General features: G+C 38.4%; 1 protein-coding gene across 6 annotated transcripts in view; it reads left to right on the top strand.

The window, feature by feature from the left end:
• creb1b (cAMP responsive element binding protein 1b) overlaps positions 1–22080 on the top strand; it is an 85552-nt gene that overhangs the window by 27427 nt on the left and 36045 nt on the right. For all 6 annotated transcript variants that reach the window (XM_043693304.1, XM_043693305.1, XM_043693301.1 and 3 more), the window contains 2 exons: positions 9177–9293; positions 16283–16426. In XM_043693304.1, coding sequence (XP_043549239.1) covers positions 9189–9293; positions 16283–16426 — 249 coding nt within the window. In that variant the 5' untranslated portion in view covers positions 9177–9188. The remainder of the gene's footprint in view (positions 1–9176; positions 9294–16282; positions 16427–22080) is intronic.

Below are 22080 nucleotides of genomic sequence, written 5' to 3'. Positions count from 1 at the left end.
CACAGCAATCTCCAGGGTGCCTTTATGTTAAAATGTAAAGCAGTCTTCATTCTGCATTGGCACTGAATATTTGTGATGAAAATTGGGGCTAGGGCCCTCTAGTGCAATGTGGAGCAATATCAGCCTCCTTGATGATTAATTTAACACTGGGTTTTAGATTGCACTAACTGTACGATTGTAACAAAGAGGTTCTCTCTTGTTTCAAAGCTACAGATGTAGTGTAAATACACCATGGCTTGCTCCTGTTGATTTCTACCAGATAGTAAGCATGTGCCATGATTATTTATGACCCATCTTTTTTGAGTCCAAACAAATTTTTCATGGCCATCCTTCACAACTAAAAAGAATTGGTCGTTTTGTCCAGTGAATTTGATCTGGAAATAAAAGACCAGTTATTCAACTCACTGACGCAGGCATTCTCCTAAGGATTTTATTTTATTGGAACTGCTTTACTAAATTGAAGTAAGCGAGTGCAGACCACAGTTGTTGTGGCAACTGTAACAGCTTAATGAAATGACATTCAATGGTACCCATCTGAGCAGCATCTGGAACATTTTAGGATAAGTTTTATCTAGTAATGTTTGTCTGAAGCCTTCCAACTCTTGCCTCATCCATTTTAAACTGTAATTTCATATGATCCTGATCCCTTAAAACTGAACACACTGACAATGATCAAATATTTAAAAATCTGCAAGTAGAACCACCAAAATATTTGCGGCTTCACTATTCATAGAATCGTAGAATTCCTACAGTCTGGAACCAGGCCATTTGGCTCATCGAGCAGAGTACAATGATTTTCCCCTGAGTTTTTCCATTCTCGATGAACTGGAGTAAAGTTGTGTTGTCACCTAATAATTGATCCAAGTGTTGACACCCACTGTGTCAGAGAATGAACTGGAGGCAATGCAGGACTTAAAGCACACATAGTCAAGTTAGATACTTAATGACCTGCACCAAACATAATTTATAACGACAACAACATCAAAACCTTGTGACAAAAGTAGACCTTTTCCTCAATCAAATGCAGTGAGCGGTGGAATATTACATCTTTGACAGTGCTTGAATGTATGGTTGACAAGGGAATTACACAAAATGTTTCCATTCTCATTTAAACTTGGCACATTCAGCCTTGCAAGAAGACTAGAAATAGTGAAGGATATTGAAGTTAGGCAATATTTGTCAACATGTTGTCCAATAAAAACGCTTGGGGAAAAATATATATTCAGACTAAGCTCTACGTTGTCACTGTAAACAGGAATGCATTGTCATGGCTGGGATATGCTAGATTCTTTTGGGGGAGGGGGGGTGGTTTAATTATTTGCAGTAAAAAAAATTGCTGAAACATTTGGCATGTAATCTGAGAGGATTTGGTCTAAAGGGAATTATCTCATGTTTTGTACCTTTGGTGATCGAAGGGGCTGCAATTGTACTGCAATCACACCTCTGGAATCTTGTTTAAAAGCAGATATACTTCTTAAATAATTGATTTTATCCTGTTCTTTGAAATAAGAGTAGAGTCCACTGAGGTGAGGGTAAGACTCAGTCTTTGAATAGTGAGGCAGCCCATTATGACACATGAACAAATTGTACAGAATACAAAACTGAAGGAGATGGCTGGTTGTTCTTCACTGTGTAGTTGTAACGTTTACTGCAGACCATGACCACCACCCAATTTAAAATTGATCTTGTTCTCTGCCATAACAATAAAGAAGATTGAATTTGAAGTTGTTAATTTTTTTCACAAAATAAAGATGTCATATAGTTGACTTCAATAAAGAGTAAAATGAACTTCATCAAAGAACTATTTTGTGCCCTTGAGCTAGTTCTCCTCAGTATGCTTTGATTTTTTCTGTGGCAGTTATTGTGTCAGCTGTCCAGGAGTATGCCATTCAGGCTGTGGAGTCTGCTCCTCCATTCAGTGAGATCATGGCTGATCATCCACCTCAGAGTGATGTTGCAGCTGCAGCCAGACAGGAAAGTGGAAGGTATTCTGCCTCATTCCTTGTGCCTTACAGGTGATGGAGAGACTCAGAGAATTAGGTGCTGAGCCGCCAGCAGAATGCCCAACCCATGATTGACAGTGCCACATCATTTATGTTGTTGGGCCAATAGATTTTCTGTCAAGAGTCCCACAGGATATTGATTCTGGATAGCTATGACAGTACTGTGGTTGAATGTTAAATTATGAGAATGTGTGAAGTCATCCATTTTGAATTCACAAAATCCAATATTTTCTTAGAGATTGGGATTAGCAGAGGATCTAAGGGATTAATGTGTCCATCTGCACATCACCAATGCTAGTGTCCAGGTACACGTGGAAATTAAAAAGTTCCTTTTTTTATGGAATGTGGTCTTTGCTGGTCAGGTCACTATTGTTCATCTTTGGGTTGTGAACTGTCTTCCTTAGTCATAATCCATGTGATGTAGATATATCCATAATGCTGTAAAGGTGAGAGTTCAAAGTTTTTGGAATAAGAATAGTTTGGTGCTTGATTTTGACCAGCACAGATTTGGCCTTTTTTTGTGCTGTAGATCGCTGTGACTTGAAATATGAGTTCAAGTCTTGCTCACAACAATTTGAGCATATAGTCAAGACTGACATTCTAGAGCAGTACTGAGAGTGTTGCACTTTTTGAGCTGCCGTCTTTTGGACAAGCTGTTAAACCATGTACTACCAAGTATTTAGGCTTTGGATTTGTGGCTTCTCTATTCAGCAACAACCTTGCGTTAACCGTTGCTGTAAAACATGCTGAACAACACTTGATATCAAGCCATGTCCAGCGATATTAGCACATGTGAGTTAAAGTTTGGTCTGAGGTTTGAGAAGTATTTTGAAGGAGTGAGGAGCAGAAAGGTTTATCAGGTGGTGATATCAAGAAAAAAGGTAGAAATAGGGCCATCACTGGTGAAGTGAGTAAAGAGTCAAAAAGCCAGAGTTGAAGGTGTATGGAGTTCACAAAAGATTTCGAGCTGGGAAAAGTTAGTGAGAGAAAAGTATAGGCAGGAAACCATTTGGAAATCCGGGTGAGAAATTGATGTATTACAGTAGAGTAATGAGCAAACTCAGTTATTGGGGAGTAACAGGGCAATTTACCAACTTAGCTATCATCTGAAGGAGATCAAATATTTGAACATTGGAATTTCACTTGTTTAGAATTCTGATAATGGGAAATACTTTTTTAAATCATGGAATCCCTGCAGTGTGGAAGCAGGCCATTCGGCACGTTGAATCCACACCGACTCTCCGAAAAGCATTCTACCTCTGCCTACTCCATCCCTGTAACCCTGCATTTTCCATGGCTTATCCACTTAGCCTGCACGTCCCTGGACATCATGGCAATTTAGCATGGCCAATCCACCCAAACTGCACATCTTTGAACAGTGGGAGGAAACCAGAGCACCCAGAGGAAACCCATGCAGACTATAGGAGAATGTGCAAGCTTTACACAGTCACTCGAGGGTATAATTGAACCCAACTTGTAAACCCTAGCATTTGATTGCCTGTTTATCTTCTCAATTAGTGACTTGTGCAGGGAAGTCTGGAAGCAAAATTAAATAATGGGCCTATAACAAATTAGAACAAAATATTTTGTATTGCACGTAAAGTTGGCTGTAGTCAACAAGTGCTTGTACATGCTTCCTTTAATGTTATGAATGACTTCTGTTGATGTACTATGTGGAATAAGATAATTATAGTATTAAATTAATTCAGTTTTAACAAAGCCAAGAAAAATGGTTCTAATCTAAAGATATCTGAACCACTTATGCAAATATGAAATTGTTAAACAGCTGTCATTTTTTCTTGCACAATGTAAGGATAATTTATAAGCATCTGAACAGAGTTTCCCACATACTAACGGACTTCCTCACTGATATGTGCCAGGGATCTCCCTCCATTTAAAATGTCAAAGGAATTGAGAAACTTAAATTGATCCTAAAGGGACAGACTAATAGTGAAATTTAAAAACAAACACAGTTAGTTAATATTAATTAACTCTTCAAGCACAGGGTTTCCTTTGCAACCTTGAGCATGCTTTTCGTTTAAACATATTAAAGTATGGTGTTCACCTAAATTACCAGAACATAATGGTGTTTCAAAATTTTGGGTTGAAATATAAACTTCAAAGTAAATGTAATATTTAATAATGTTTAATCTTTCGTGCAAGGGTAAACATTTACAGGCAGTAAGAAGTCATGTATACCACCTGATTCAGTTGTATTATTAATGTGTGCATTGCACCTTATTTGATACCTTTATTGGTTTTTTAATGAACACTTTATCTTTTCTGAATTCCCAGTTTTAACATGGGTGCACTTGTATCTGAGTACTGCACATTTATGGTACATTGTGTGAGCATCAATGTTGTCTATTCCTTTCCAATAGTCTATCAAAGTAGAAGTTTTATAATGAAAAAAACAGTAGCTACTTTATCCATCCCTTTGTGTGCATTCCTGACATTACTTAAAGTTGTTTGCTTCTAGAGGCTGTGCAGACAGTAATATTACACTTATGAATGTGCTCATAACTTTGTAAACTACTCAAAACAGAATCTGTGGAAAACTGGCTTTTGCCTGGATTGCTAGACTAGAACTTACAAACATAGGCTCGAAATTTATCTCAAAACAGCGGAACAGAATCAGATTGGCCATCAATTATTTGGAGTGCTTGATTAATTTCTGTGGCTGCATTATAATTGAACACCAAGAAACTGGTGATCAAATACCACCCACCCCCTGGCAGTTCAGTGCTGAGAGTACAGCGTTGTTGGAGATTTTCTGATTTCAGGTGAGATATTAAACCAGATACTGTACCTGTTTCCTCTCAAGATGTTAAAGATCCCATTGGTTTACTTTAAGTGCCAGGACTTCTCCCTGGTGTCTTAACCAATGCATATTCCTTGCTGAAAATCAGGTTATTTGGTTGTTATTGCATTGATTTTTGGGGGGTGGGGGAGGTGACCTCCCTGTGTGCAAATTGGTTGTCACATTTCCCAAATGACAAGGCTGACTGCACTTCAAAACTGCTTTGCTGTCTGTTTTCACATTAGATCCGTCAGCTTGTTAAAAGCAAAGTTAAAAATCTCACAACACCAGGTTCTAGTCCAACAGGTTTATTTGGAAGTGTTTCATGTTAAAAGCAAGTCTGTTCATATTTTGATACATCAATGGTAGCTGTTCACTTTCAAATAGCAACTGCATTTGATTTGTTGCATTAAGTTCCCATCTCATCAGTTTGAATGGGATATGTGGAATAAAGAGATTTCAGACAAGATCTTTCACTTTTCCCCTCTCTTCAACAAAGAATCATTCAACTTTCTTAAAATCTTGAAATTAAAACTCCAGAATTGTGTCTACCTTCTTTGAAAGCTGACATTTTATCGACCATGATTATCGAAGGCATTGGCAGGATATCTTGCAATGCACAGTTATACTTTAGCAAGTTAGTTGTGCACAAGTACACATAGCTTTACATGTGTTATCATCCTTATCTCAAAAAAAAGTTGAGCTCATTGGTCCTGTCAAGCATTTGAATAAATAAGCAAGTAAACTCTGGTTGCAAGATTGATAGTGAAGTAGTGACTTAATCAAAAGCTTGCAACATACCTTGCAATGTTTGCAAAACCTTGTCAAAAACTCATCATTGAACTTATTCCATTATTTTTGGTCTGTATTTTCAACTGAAGAAATTAGTTTATCTCTTCGGAGCAAGATGTTTGGTGCCTAATTGGAATTTTATTTTGCTATTCTGAGCAAGAATGTCACAGCCAACTTCCTTGCTGCTGTAGCTGATTTTTATCATAATCAGTAAATGTGAATCCCAAATCCAGGTAGAAAAATTGAGTCCAATTTTGGTTTTGTCTAGCTCTGTTTCTTTCTATATATGGAGATTGTAAAAGACTTTTATTGGGCAAACCTGATGTTAACAGAACCTGTTTGGAGATGAAGCATATATTAAAGGATGTATGCACTTAGGCCATAAAAAGTTAAAAGTTGAGAAGTGCTGGAAGCTATGTGAAAATCTATTGGAGTCCAAGGTAATAGTCCAATCCAAAAGTGGAGATTGAAGAGCCAGAGCTGCTAAATAAGTTGCTTTGATATGTAAAAGATCTGACAGCAGAAGATCTGCATGTGTTAATTATCTTGACATCAGAAAGGTTGTGGTTCCAGCTGGTCTCTCACAGGGGATGGTGATGATATTGCAATTAGCTCTGCCTCCTACCATAGGATCTTACTAAATGTGTTCATGATGTTGCAATGTTGCTTTATGTTGAAGTCCGTACTGGAAGACTGACCAAAACTCTGTACATGCTACATACCAACCCAAGTGATATGCACGACTGAATTGTCATTGAAAAGCCATGTTTGCACTTTTTAAAACAAATTTGAATGTTATATTCTAAACTTGTGCATTTTATAGACTAGTGACGAAGCCAAAGAATCTTCAACGTACTGTGCATAGATCTGCTTATAGCCCATGTGAAGCCTTTTTCAGCGTATAATCTGTGATCTGTTGGAGAAGTAATTCTGCCTGTGATTGTAGCATGGTGTAGGTTTTTAAACTTGGTACTTGACTTTCACCAGTAACTTCCTTCCTGTTACACTCCTCTCAAATTAATATTCTGTTGCTCTCACTCTATTTCCCTAATCTACTCTCTAGATCTTGAGTCTCTTATTAGATTTCTCTTTTAATTGCAGTGGAAATGTGTTCTACTTTGTTTACCCTGCCTTTTGAATATACCATTTCACAAAGAACAATTTAAATTTAAGGAGCAGATTGCACCATTGAATTTTTCCTATGAGTTTTGACTTGAATGTTATTTCGCTTGAGATTTTTTGTTGCCTTGATACTGAATCAGGAAAATTTGAGTCAATCTAGCCCTGCTCAGAATTGGTGGGTGTCTGTGTCCTCATCTGTTCCTGGGTTAGAAAAGGGAGGTTGGGGAGTACGACAGCTCATTCTGGAAAATACCCAGTGAAAGGAGATGGCTCCGTAATGAACCCCTTCATTTTTTTTTTGCATGAGATATTTGTTATGGAAGCTGCAAATATTCAGGATGGTCACTTGAACCTCGAATGAAAAAGTCACTAAAACCTGAGAGTTCATCACCTTACACAAAGAGAAACAGAAATAGGGTGAAATTAAAAACTGAAATATACTTGAGACAGAAGAACTCTGATATCAATCTTGTGCATGTATGTTATATACATTCACCAGCCATTTACTTTATAGTTTCCAGTCCTAAGGAAAATTCATTAGATATGGCATATTTATGTGACTGTCACGAGTCCAGTTAAAATACATTAGTGCATCTACTGAATATAAATTCTATTACAATGGTGCAATGCAGGTATTCAATCTTTTGTGAAAAAAGCCTCCCACTTAACATCTGAACCTTTCACTGTGAACAACTCTGTAACTACCAACTCTATGCCAGCAACATAGTTGGCACAATTCTTTGCTTTACATTCCCACCCTGCCACTGTCATGCCCCAAGAAACAAATCTGTTCAATATATTGAGGTTATTTAAATTAGTTTCCCTGCCTCTTTCTTCATAACCCAGAAATATTTTTCAAGTATACAATAATTTTTTTTTAAATTTTGCAAATTACTATTAAACTTGTGCCCTGGAAGTATTCCAAATTGTGCAACAACCCAGTACCTAAAAAGAAATCTCATTTCCCCTTATTTTACCAGTTGTGTTAAATAAATGTCTGGTTATTGATTCTCCTGTCAAAAGTAACAATTTCTCCTTGGCTCATGCTGACCAGATTAATCTAGTCCCAAGTTGCCAGCACTTGGCCCATATCCCTTTAATCCTCCTATTCATATACCCATCCAGATGCCTTTTAAATGTTGTAATTGTACCAGCCTTCTCCATTTCCTCTGGCTGCTCATCACATACATGTGCCACCCTTTACATGAAAATGTTGCCCCTTCAGTCACTTTTAAATCTTCCCCTCTCACCCTAAACCTATAGCCTCTAGTTCTGGACTCGTCCAACCCAGGGATAAGACTTTTTCTATTTACCCTATCCATGCTTCTCATGACTTTATAAGCCTCTATAAGGTCACCCCTCAGGCTTCAACGCTCCAGGGAAAATGGCCCCAGCCTATGTGTCACCCTATAGCACAAACTCTTCAACCCTGGCAACATCCTTGTAAATCTTCTCTGAACCTTTTAAAGTTTCACGCATCCTTCTTATATTTAGTTCTCCTTCTCACCCATCATTTGAACGCACCTATTTAATAAGTATGTAAGTTAGCTCGCTCAGCTTGAAGGTTTGTTTTCAGACGTTTCATCACCATACTAAGTAATGTCATCAGTGAGAGTCTCCAGTGAAGTACTGGTGGTGTATCTCACCTCTCTATTTATAGGTCTTGGTTTCTTAAGGTGGGTTATGTTATTTCTGTTTTATTTTTCAAAGCAAGGTAGATAGGATGAAAGTCGATGGGTTTAGTGATGGTGTTTTGGTTAGAATGCCATGCCTCTAAGAATTCTCATGTGTGTCTTTGTTTTGCCTGTCCTAGAATGTGTTGTCCCAGTCAAAGTGGTGTCCTCCTTTGTAAGACTGCCAAAAGACACAGCCCACTATCACTAGTTTCCATACATACAGAACAAGAAAGACACCACTTTGTGTTGTCCCAGTCACACATCCTAGGACAGGTGAAACAAAGACACACAGGAGAATTTTTAGAGGTATGGCATTCTAACCAGAGCTCCATCACTAAACACATCAATCTAGATCCTATGTACCTTCCCTTTTTAAAAAAAAAACAAATGACATCACCCACCTTAAGAAACCAAGAACTATAAAGAGAGAGTTGGGACATACCATCAGCACTTCACTGGAGACTCTCACTGAAGATGTTTCCTAGTATGGTGACAAAACGTCTGAAAACAAACCTCCAAGCTCACGAGCTAACTTACATACTTATCATCAACCTGAGCTACAAATCTTCTCAAAAATCATTAACACCTATTTAATCTCACCATTGCCTTTCCTGTCCTAAGAAAAGCTACTGGAATGTGACTTCAGAAACAGAAAGCAGCACATTTTGTCAAATAACTTGCCAAAAAACCTGATGAGAAGTGGGCACCTGCTTTTCCAATGTTGTACTGCCAACTGTAGTGTGTGTTTCTCAGGCCCTTATTCTGTATTTTCTGGTACTGCAGGTAAAGGAAACAATGGATTCCAGTGCAGATGCTCAACATGGTGACACTCCAATTTCAGAAACTGAAACCCACCAGCTAGCAGTTCCGACACAAGCACAGCTTGCAACTATTGCACAGGTATTTCTCAATGTCCGTAACAAATGACACAAATTGAGACCACAGATAACGCCATTATTCCTAGTTTCAGTTTATTAGTTCTTGAGATTTCCCAAACATGCCTTAGAGCGATGAGCTAACTGGTACATTGCATATGGAACTCTGCTTTCCCTTAATGAGTTTCAAAGTCCTCTCTGAGAAAGTTTGTTAATCACTGCCAGAGTGATAGTGCCACTTTTTGTCACATTTTCAGTATCTGCGTCTATGGAGAGGAAAATCAAAATAAGTTCCTGTGTCTTGCAGATCCAGTAACAGGCTCAGTAATAGAATTGCCATTGTTCAGTCAGAATGCTATGCATTCAGATACTAAGTGTTGTGGTGTCAGAAGTTGGTTATTTGGATGAGATGTTAAACAAAGATGAACATCCTTCTCGGGTGTGAATTGTTTGACAAGAGTTTGGATGGTTTTTGCTACTGTCCCGGTCAATATTAATTTCTCAATAAATATCACTAAAAGACATGATGTGGTTGTTGTCTTGTTGCTGTTTATAGCTACAAATTGCCTGCATTTTTATGCATTAGTGAATGCACTTTATTGGCAATTAACCACTTTTATCTCTGGTCCATGAGCTTGTTTTGAGTAAGCATAAGACATTTTTGCAGTGCAGTTTATGGAAAAGGCTATATTTGTGTCCAGCTGAATGATTGACCCAACATGTCCAGAGAGTATGTTATTTGAAGCACCATAGTTTACTGATATCCAATGTACATCTTACCAGTAAAAAACTTATTTTATATCTGATCCCAATTTATTTGAAGACGGACCATTTGGGTCGAAGTTTGGAGTCTTTTGTATTCCAAGATGGTTCCTTTTAAGTGAAACACCCTAATAAAACTGATTCCATGTTCTTTCAAAAGCAATTTTTTATCAAGTCAATTTTCCATGCAAAGAAAGAGGTTATTGATTTTTATCACCCTAGCCCCTAAATCAATTCAAACCTTCATGGCCAACGTCATCACTGCCATGTATTTCTCTATCCATCAGAAGACAAATTATGCATACTTGTCATGATAGTTAAAAGCCAACCTGTTTATATTGCTCCATTTTCTACAATAACTTGATTGTGAAAAGTTAAAAAGGATCAACAATTTCCAACACATTACGGAGTACTTACTAGCTATAAAGTGCATTTTGCACATCCTGAGATTGTGAAAGATATCTCAGAAATTCAAGATTTCGTTTTGAGTGAACAATAAGCATTACAAGTAAGAACATCATCTTCACTGTCAAATATCTCATTATCACGTACAATCTAGTCTCATTTGCCAGAGATGCTGTCCATGGAGCCATACCAAAGTGTAAGTCATTGACCTCGGACGATAAGGAAAAGATGTTCGAGATCAAAATTGTTATCATCAATCTGGTGTTAATTACTCCATGATCCTCACTGTTGAATTGCAGTCTCAAGCACCGTGCTCAAGGTGCTTGAGACCTTCTGTCTCTTAAAGCAAAGATGTAACTTGTACATCTGGAGCTATGCAGTTTTTAGTGGTGGCATTGGGCCATTCTCTATTATTTTTTTCAAAATATAGTTACACTTTTGAATGCTTCATTGCCATCATGTGCCCTCATGAAATTTTCAAGCTATGTGTCATGGAGCAATGCTTCAAAATGGAGTATCATTCTACTGTATAGATAAACCTAGCAATGAAAGGGCAAGATTTTGTCTGTTCAGAACATGAGATACATTATCATTCGTCATCCTCTTCCAATTACACTCTTCCATTGCCCATGTCAATCAGATTGTACAAGCAAGAGAGGTACAATCAGATCTCTAGCATCCCCAGTCTGGTGTTGGTGACAGTACAATTGATGACAAACAATCGCTGCCCTCAATCCAAGGTTATACTCAATGGTGCCATTCCTATATCTTGGGTCAACATCATCCATGGACATAGGACCAACTTTCATGTGTATGCTGATGGCATCCAGCTCCTCTTTATTTATTCCTCATTCTCTTCAGTGTTCTATTTTTTTTCTTCTCTGAATTAATTGACAGTTGCTTTTCCCTGCATTACACCAGTGATTACTCTAAAGGCAGATCATTGGCTGTGAAAGCACTTCAGGATATCCTGAGGTTAAGAAGCTCAGGATATAAAATATTTTTCTTTAATAATTAGTCAAAATTGTGTAAAGAAGCTATACACCAACTCTTATTTGTTTTCCTTTTATTCTTCTACACTGATATTAAATTGTTTCTTTGTTTATAATACCTCATTAGTTCAAATCTAAAAGGCATTTTTGATCCAAATGTTTACTGATATCCTCAAGATCTTGAATCTAAATTTGTGTCTCAGTGGTGTGAAGTCTTGCTGTACCAGACGACCTGTTGCTAGTCTCAATAAATTCTGTGTTACCACATATATTCCCATTTTCATTATGGACTTCTTGTGCGTCTCTGGCCCCTCTTTTAATACAGGAGCAAATAATTTTTTGAAATCAGATTGCCTTTTGTAAATGGAGATTTTATTTTTGAAATCCCCACTTCTCCCTCCTCAGAACAAACTCTACTCAAAAGAACTCATCTCTGCCTCCTTTTTTCCCTGTCTTTCTGTCTCCTCTTTTCCCTGTCTTTCTGTCTCCTCTCTTTTTCCCTGTCCTTGAATGTGTTGTCACCTTCTAGATTTGTGCCACTTAGTGCTAGAATCTCTTTTTGGATGAGTTACTACGCTCACAAGTTTGGGCTAAATGCTTTTGGAAGAAGTTACTTCTGGTTCAAAGTGGTCTGAATAAATGTTTTCGACTATTATATTATTGCCCCATGTTACTTCTGAAGTCTTTGACATAGGTAACCAAACTGTCTGCCACCAATCTGGCTCTGTCATTGCCCTGTTTTGTATTACTGCTCTAACTTGTTTCAATTCTAAGTTGTAGCCAGCTTGTGTATCTCAAAGGCATCTATTTCCCAACTCTCAGCATCACATCTGAGTTCCCCATCAAACAATCATGGTCCTGTCCTTTCCCATAACCAGATAATGCCCCTTGGTGATCATTTTTAATTGACAATTTCAACATCAAATCTTGGAATCCCTCCAGTATAGAAGCAGGCCATTCTCCCAATCGAGTCCACACTGACCCTCTGAAGAGCAACCCACCCAGACCCACCATACCCTAGCCCTGTAACCCTGCATTTCCCATGGATAACCCACCTAGCCTGCACATCCCTGGACAATATGGGTAGTTTAGCATGGCCAATTCACTTGACCTGCACATCTTTGGACTGTGGGAGGAAAGTGGAGCACTCTGAAGAAACTCTAGCAGAAATGAGAATGTGCAAACTCCACACACACAGTTGCCTGAGGGTGGAATTGAACCTGGCTCCCTGGCGCTGTGAGGCAGCAGTGCTCGCCACTGTGCCACCCCATGTGCAGCCCATACTACACCACTGTTTTTATTGACCCTCCTTTTGTCTGAGCTGTCAGGTACCTGTCTAACATCCAGTCTTGGAAGATAGACAAATTCCTCCAGCCACACATTTAAAGGATTGAAGCCATGCTCATTGGCCCTCCTACAAGCAGTCTACCTTCACCACTGACTCCCTTTCCCTTCCTGGTTACTACCTTGCTCTGAGCGATGTTATGTGCATATTTGATGCCCTGAGACCATGCGACAACATGGCTAATCCTGATAATCCTCAAGACCATTTTGCCTGTCTTTTTCTCCATTACCCTTGATTCCTCTACTGATTAAAATTCTTTCTATCTCAGCCTTGAAGATATTTAACAACCCAGAGGTCTGTGTAATCACCACACTCTGAGAAAAAAATTCTTCCTCATTCCTGCTCTAAATGCACACCCTCTTATTGTGAGATTATGCTTCTAGTGCTCGACTATTGTGCAAGGAAAGCCAACCTTTCCTCATTTATCCCTTCAAATCCTCTAATGATCATGTGTGTTTCAGTAACGTTGTCTCATCTAAATTTCAGTGCATACAATTCCAAACCAATCGACCTCTTCTTATAAGAAGATCCCTCCATACATGAGAATAGCCGAGCATACTTTCTCTGAGTAGCATACTGCCCTGAATCCCATTATAATTTTCCTTTTGGTAAGGTGTCCAATACAGTTGTTCACAGTATTCCAATTGTGGTCTCACTAGTGTCCTCAATAGTTTTAGCTAGACCTCCCTATTTTCTCAAACTGTTCCCCTTGAAATAAAGGCTGACATTTCATTTGCCTTTCCAATTACCTGCTGAACTTGTATGTTGGAATTTTATGATTTATGTATGAGGCTTCTCAGATGCCTCTGCTGTATACTTTCTCCAGTCTTTCTCCATTTATATAATATTCAGCTCCTGTTATTCCTGCCAAAGTGCATAACTTCATATTCACTATATATTTCATCTGCCAAGTTTTTGCCCACTTGATTATCCACACTACTCGTTTTCCTACCTGTTTTTGTCATCTGCAAAGTTGACTACAGTATACAAGTCATTATGTCTGCACCCAGCACCAGTCCCTGTGGCACTCTAATTTACAACTTGCCATCCTGAAAATGCTCCCAACTTTATTTTGTACTAGTTTGCCAAACCTCTATCCATTCTTATTATACTGCCTCCAGTGCAATGGGCTTTCTTAATATTGAGTAGCCAAATGTGTGGTATCCTACCAAATACCTTCTGTATTCTTTCCACAGCTACCCTTTTGTCTACCCTGTTTGTTACCACCTCAAAGAATTCCAATACACTGGGAATTTTGGAGGCATGATTTCTGTTTCACGAAGCCACGCTGACTCTGCTTTGTAATTGTCATACTCCATGGAAACAGACTCTTTTGGTCCAACATATCTGTGCCAATCAGACTTTGCAAACTGACCTAGTCCCATTTGCCAGCATTTGGTCCATTATCTCTCTAAACTATTCCTATTAACATATCCATCCAGATATCTTTTTAAATGTTGTAATTGTACTCTCCTCCACCACTTCGTTTGGCAGCTCGCTCCATACACACACCACTCTGCATAAAAATGTTATCCTTCCAGTTCTTTTTAAATCTATTTTCTCTCATCTTAAACCTCTATCCTTTAGCGTTGGACATGACTATTTATTTCCCCAACTTCCCTAGCTTCAATGTCCTCTACAGTTAATACTGATGTAAAATTTTCATTTAGTATCTCATTTATCTCCTGTGGTTCCACACACAGACAGCCATATTGATCTTTATGGGGTCCTATTCTCTCCCTAGTTACACTTTTGCCCAAAATATGTTATAGAATCCCTTTGGATTCTCTGTAACTCTATTTACCAAAGCTATCTCATGTCCCCTTTTTACCCTCCTGATTTTCCTCTGAATTATATTCCTCCTGCCCTTATACTACTCTAGGAATTCATTCGATTGCAACTGTCTATACCTGTCATTTGCCTCCTTTTTCTTAACCAGAGCCTCAATTTCACTAGTTATCCAGCATTCCCTACACCTACCAGCCTTGCCCTTCACACTAACAGGGACATACTGTCTCTGAACACTGATTATCTCATTGTTAAAGACCTCTCCCTTCGCAAACGTCCCTTTATCTGCAAAGAATCTTCCCCCAATCAACTTTTGAAAGTTCCTGTCTAATACCATCAAAATTGGCCTTCCTCAAATTTAAACTTTAGATCAGGTCTATTCTTTTTCCATAACTGTTTTAAAACTATAGAATTATGATCACTTGCCTCAAAATATCCTCCCATTGACACCTCAGTCACTTGCCCTGTCTTATTTCCCAACAGAGAGACAAGTTTTACTCCTCCTCTGGTGGTTACATCCAAATATTCAATAAGAATGTTTGTGTTTTTTTATAAGTAACAAATTCCTCCCCATTCAAGCCCTTAACACTATGACAGTCCTGGTCCATGATTTGAAAGGTAAAATCCCCTACCATTAAAGTCATATTGTGCATTTCTAAATACACTGCTTTTACAAAGCATATGTCAAAGTATGCGAATAATATTTTCCAAACGTTGGATGTTAAACTAACTGGCCTGTATTTACTTGTTTTTGTCTCCTACCTTTTTTTAAGTAAATGTGTTACAAGGGCAGTTTTTCAATCTTCTGTGACTTTCCCAAAATCTAAAGATTCTTGGAAGATTTCTGCCACAGCAACACACTGCCTCTGTGTAGCTACTTCCTTTAATATCCTAGGATGCACCTCATTAGCTCCAGTTTGATCCTGAGCTGTTATTTATCTACTCTATTCCCCTCTGTGCATTCCTAAGCTTATTCACCAAACCCATATTCATGCCATTCAAATTCAACTATTCAAGTGTATTCTTGATCAGCCTCCCAATCTGTTTTCATTATTCATCTTGTCATAAACTCACCACAGCCTTTCTAATATTTATTTTTGAATAATAGCTTGAATTTGTACTGTGCATCATTGGATTGAAACAATTGACACTGAACCCAGGAAGGGCAATTTAATGGATTAATATAAATCAGTATAGTTCAGTGACCATAGGAGCACCTCCTAGAAGAGTGTTTATGTACATGACCTCAAAATTTCATTAAAATTAAATGAAATTTGTATTCAGCATGTTTTTTTCCCCATTTAGATTAGATCACTTAGTGTGGAAACAGGCCCTTCGGCCCAACAAGTCCACACCGACCCGCCGAAGCGCAACCCACCCATACCCCTACATGTACCCCTTACCTAACACTACGGGCAATTTAGCATGGCCAATTCACCTGACCTGCACATTTTTGGACTGTGGGAGGAAACCGGAGCACCCGGAGGAAACCCACGCAGACACGGGGAGAACGTGCAAACTCCACACAGTCAGTCGCCTGAGGCGGGAATTGAACCCGGGTCTCTGGCGCTGTGAGGCAGCAGTGCTAATCACTGTGCCACCGTGCCGCCCACCAAGTTCAATTTACAGTATCTAATATTTGAATGGAACACTCTAAATTAAGTTATTCTTTTTAATGTGGACTAATTGCAGTAATCATGTTTTTGTATTTGATGTTCCTAGGTAACCATGCCTGGGATCCAATCAACAACAAGTCCAGCAGTAACTTTAGTGCAATTGCCGAATGGGCAGACTGTTCAAGTCCAAGGAGTTATCCAAGCAGCTCAGTCCTCAGTCATACAGTCCCCTCAAGTTCAGACTGTTCAGGTAAGTCCCACATCATGTTACAAAGTGTATGTTATCTTGATCCAAATTTTAAATGCATGTATGAAGCATGACAAAATTAGTTTGAAGTGTAGCTTATATTGTCTAAACATGAGGCTTTTGTTAAAACCTGGATACAAATGTGGTCCACAGGTGAGTGAACAAACTTTGTTTTTTCAGTGTTTGTTTTGCACTATTTGAATTTTTCTAGTTATGGTGCAATTCAAGATTTACTTTGGTTTTTACCATAAGCAAGTTCAATAGATTTTGCCTTGTTCTGAATTTGTCCAATAAATTCCTTGACTATAAGCTCATCTGCATTCTCAAATTATTGTTTAACAGATACACTTTTTATTTTGGAGTGGCGTTCATTAATCAAAATTGTTCACGAGCATGGAATTTTGGCATTCAAGTATTTGATCTTTAATCCTGAATGCATTGTTCAAAATAATCTTGTTTTGCTCAAGCACTCCTCTTGAAATTTCTCAAGGGCAGATTGTTTATTTTGATGGGCTACTATTTCAATTTCACTAACTCCTTCATTAGTTGATGTTGTTACTCAATACCATTGCCTTCTCTGTTTGTGTTGATGTATGGAGAACTTGAACTCTCTCAGAAGTAGGTTGAGAGAATTATTCAAAATCCTCAATTATCAATTTCTCCAATAAACTTTAAGCCAAAACAGAAGGAAAGTACTACTGAGATGCGATAATCACTAATCCAAATCTTTTTGAAATAAAACTGTACAATGTTAAATTATGCAATTTACTTAGTGTTCAAGATAAGTATCAAATGCATTTTCCTCCCATTAGTAGCCCCTGAACTCTAGCTTTAGCTGGACACTCCACATTGATTTGCAAGGAATCTATTGCTGCAATTTTCCTGTTCCCATTCAGATGAGTAAGACTGCTTCTCCAATCACATGTTCTCTCTCATTTTTTGCTGCTGATAAATCACAATTGGCAGCAAGTTTGAGAGAGAACTGGTTTGTGAGTAAATGGAAATGGCTTGTTCTTATGCCTACACAATAGAAAGGAAAGAAAAGTGTCTTCTAAGTATTTGCCCTAGTGACTGGATTTTCCCAGAGATATCAAGAGAAGAGTCTCCCTGCCTCAATGTATTTTGGGGCTACTTGAATGATTGGTCCTTGACCATTGTACCAAGACAAACAAAGGAAACTGTTCTAACTACTGTTCTAACAGGAGCATCGAAAACTCAGAGAAGGCTAAGCTAGATGTCTGTGAAATTAGATAGCATACCGGAAATTATGATTTCCCACAATCATAACAAAGTAATTCATGATGCCTTTCAAATATATCAAACGGGGAGATGTTTCATTTTCAATGATGGCTTCACCATAAAATCTTTTCACGTTTTGTTGTGAAAAATAACTATCTCAGCCAATAAGCTGACTCCCAACAAAGGTTTCGTATATTTTAAATTTATTGGTGCGTATAATACTTTTAACAAGCTGCTGGTGGAGATTTGTATCGGCAGACTTCACTTCGAGATATTGGTACAGTGAATCAAGGTTATGTTCTGTGCTCGTAAACAATCCTGTCTCTTAGAACAGAGGACTTAACTGTGCATGTGTTTTACAATAATTATAGTTTGCTTAATACTTTAGGATTTTTATAGCGACAGTGGAACTAGATAGTGAGCACAACTTAGATGCAGTTTACAATACACTGGTGGTCAGTACAGAAACTGACTCTTCTGTTTATTTGGGCCATGTTGTTTATGCTCTGAGTCTTTCACCTTATTTCAACTAATCCTAAAAACATTCTTGTGTTGTTCACCCTCGTGTTTATCTAGCTTCCCCTTAAATGCAGCTATGCTATGTTCCCCAACTACTACTTGGGTGAACACATCCTATGGTCCATTTGGAAGAACTCCATGGTCCAGATGTTCATTATTTCGCTCGCCTTGGTGTGCGCAATGGCAGATTGATGAGTAAGCGTGGGTGGAGAGGAGGAGATGGTTAGCAGAGTAAGCTTGGATTACATAAACATTTGGAATTAATTACTGGCATAAACAAAGCAGAAGAAAAGAACTGGTAAAGCTAAAACAGTGTTGGTTGAACAGTAGGTGACTCACTTCCCTTGCAGCATGTATTCCCTAGTGTGATTTGTCTGCCTTATTTTAACTGTCTTGAAATTACTTTTCGACAATCTATAATCTGTTGAGATTCTTTAATTTTAATTACACTGGTTTGACATTTTGTTTTTTCCTTTCTATCCTGATGTAATTCTCAACTTTCTTCATTCCTTTAGCTTCCATATTACAATGCAAGTCTCATAAACCCAGTTAAATTATAATTTCTGACTAACTAGTTTTTATTAGCAGAGGTAGGGTATAATCAAAACTCCAGGTGAATTCATTGAGCGGAATGAAGGGAATTTCATAGAAATCTATAACATTCTAAGAGGATTAGACTGGGTAAACACAGGAAGGATGTTTCCAATGCCATCAGGAGTCCAGAGCCGGGATCACAATTTAAGATTGCCAGATAGGTCATTTAGGGCTGAAATGGAGAGAAATATTTTATGGAGAGTGGTGAGCCTGTAGAAGTCTCTGCCACAGAAAGTAGTTGAGGCCAAAAAATTGAATGTGTTTCGGGAAGGAGTTTGATATAGTTCTTGGGGCTAAAGGGATCAAAGAGCATAGGGAGGAAATCTGCTATGATCGTGTTGAATGGCAGTGCAACCTTCAAGGCAAAATTGAGGCCACCTATTTTCTATATTTCTGTGGGGAAATTGTAGTTAGTATGTATTGGGGAAAGGGATCTTGAGGTTTAGTAGGGGAGCTCCATATCCGTAAGTCAGTAGTAAAATATTGAAAGGGACAAGATGGTGATTATGACAGGATGCCTTTGATGGAGTTCAGTATGAATTATGACTTGAGGTCAAAAAGGAATACATTTCAGAATTAAGCCAGGAGGCAAAGGCAGCGATGGTTCAAAGAAGGAAATCATAACCTTAATGGTGGACCACATGTGCTTTGAAGCTTAGTTCAGTGTCCTGCAGAACAATGAAGTTGCACACTATCTGCCATTGAATTGAAATGTAAGTATTAAAGAAAACAATTGTAGTGTGAATATCTTATGACCCACTGTCTCATGTAAAAGATTTGTATCACACAAATTCAGCACGCAGGAGGTGAATATTGGCCCAATATGTCCCATTTGAGAAAACTATCCTGCCTTATCCAATTTTCCAGCTATTTGTTCAAGGTTTTGTAGCTTATAGTATTGATGCATATGCTAGTGTTAAATGTAATAAGTATTTCTGTCTTAACCACCCACTCAGGGAGTTAGCTCTACATAGGCAACAGTCTGAGTCAAATAGTTCTCAACTTGCCTCCTAAATCTTTTACCACTTCACTTTTTAAATCATTGAATTTTGATAATTAATCTTTGTGCCATGGGAAACAGTTACTTCCTACCTATTCGTTCAGAACTCCTCATAATTTTATACAGTTCAATAAATTTCCCTCCGTCTCATCTTTTCAAAAGAAAACTGTCCCAAACTATCCAATCACTTCTCGCAGCTAAATTTATCCATTCCTGACAGCAAAGTAATCGATCTCCTCTGTATCCTCTCATGTGATCACTTCTTTCCTGTGATCAGACTATAAACTATAGACAAGATGTGACCTAACTAGTATCTAGTATAGTTGTAGCATATCCTTTCTGATAAACTGGTGGGGTGTTGTCACATATTGTAAACAAATTAGAATTGCACACTCTTATGTAAGATCCAAGGTATTAGCCTTTTTCTGTTATACTAGTGATTTCCAGCAGCTGATTTCATTCTCCTAACAGCTGTGTGAGGCATCAAATAGTTTATCTTGATGCAACTAAAATTTCCCCTTTCCATCCAGAGTGGTGTTGGGTGGAGGATTCATTAATTTCAAACTTGTGGGTTGGCAGATGAATGTGAGAAAGGATTGAAAGAAAAATGCACCAGTGTGGTCCACGACAACATTCTCCCGAATTTTCTTACTAACTGCGTGGGCCTCTAGGGAACATTGACCACATCCATAGCAAATGTTGGCTGCTTGAGGAGCTTTGTCTGAGTTGATGAGCAGGAATCCGAGTTGTGGACACTGCAGCACGTCAGTGAGGGATAAAAGTACCTTTCGTTTCAGTGGGCAGTCAAATCTCATTTCATTTAATTGCATCAGTTTGATCCACAGTCAGAGACAGGGTGGTGTGACTGTGAATGAGGCACATAGAGGGATCTGAAGCTTTAGCTTTGGATGAGCCTCAGCCCATTTCCTCCTCGAAGTACCAGGTTCTTGCTCTCATTTTAGGTGAGCACAGACTGGTTTACTCATTCTCAATGCAATCACAGCGCTGTGGACAAAGAAAAGAGTAATGTAGTTGTGATAGGGAATAGCATAGGAGAATAAATAGAGTTTCCTGCCCCAAAGATAAGATCCCAAGACTATTTCCTGTGGTGCCAAGGTTCAGGTGATCTTGTCTGGAGCAGAGCTTGAAGTGGGATGGAAAGGATCCTGTTGTCCATGTAGGTACAAACAACTTGGGAAAGATTAGAAAACAAGCTCTGCTGAAGGATTGAGAGCAGTTTGGGGCTAAATTTTAAAAAAACAGCTACAAAGGCAGCAATCTCTGGAATACCACCTGAAGCATAGGCAAATTAGTGTAATGTTAGTAATATTAGAGAGATGAATGCATGGCTACAAGATTGGTGAGGGGAAAATGGGTTGAAATTGACGGACACTGGCTAGAAGAGAGAGCTGTACTCTTGAGATGACCTTCATCAGTGTCATGGTGATTCATGTATCTAGGGTTTGTAAATAGGAATTTAAACTAATTCATTTATGGGTGGAGTTTTCAATTGGATAGAGTATTATTTTACAAAATCAAAAGCTATGAGAATAGAAGCACGGTGTAGTGTAGAGATGATTGATGACTATAGTGTGACATGAAGGAGTAGAAAATGTATTCAGAAGAGTGTAGCAGAAATTAGAGCCAGAGTCCGTAATGTTTTTTAGGGAAGAAAACTGCCAATTGCACCTGTATGGCCTGCATGTGACTCCAGATCCATAGACATGTGATTGACTCTTAACTGATCTCTCTGCAACTAGGGATGGGCAATAAATAGCCAGTGCTGCCCTCATCCCATGATTGAATAAAGAGGAAAAAAGTCATCATGGTAAATAGTCAAAGCACAAGCCTCTTTCTGAATGCATGCGACATTTGTATAAAAAGGTGCATGAATTGACAGCAAAAGTGGAAATAAATGACTATGGCTTGATAGACTATTGTGGTGATGTGTTGCAGGGTGACTGGGAACTCAAGGGTATTTAATGTTCCAGAAGACAAAAGGGAGGTGGGCTAATTTTATTAATAAAAGTAAAATATGTGTGCTGGTGAGTACTTTAATGTATGTGTAATAAGTTTGGGTGAGAGTAAGAAATTGCAAGAGAGAGAATCCTGGGTGGGAGTCGTATATAGGTACCGAAGAGCTGAGTCTCAGAACTGAGTAATAAATGAAAACAATGGAAGAGTGTAAGAAAGGTTCTCGGATTGTCATGGGCAATTTTAATTACATACTGGCTGGAAAAATCAGATGTACAAGTGTAACATGGGCATTTGTCGAATGCATCAGGAATTGTTTCTTTGCACAGGA

Source organism: Chiloscyllium plagiosum, chromosome 7 (assembly GCF_004010195.1).
Source record: "Chiloscyllium plagiosum isolate BGI_BamShark_2017 chromosome 7, ASM401019v2, whole genome shotgun sequence".
Classification (NCBI taxonomy): domain Eukaryota; kingdom Metazoa; phylum Chordata; class Chondrichthyes; order Orectolobiformes; family Hemiscylliidae; genus Chiloscyllium; species Chiloscyllium plagiosum.
This window is presented reverse-complemented; position numbering and strand designations above follow the sequence as displayed.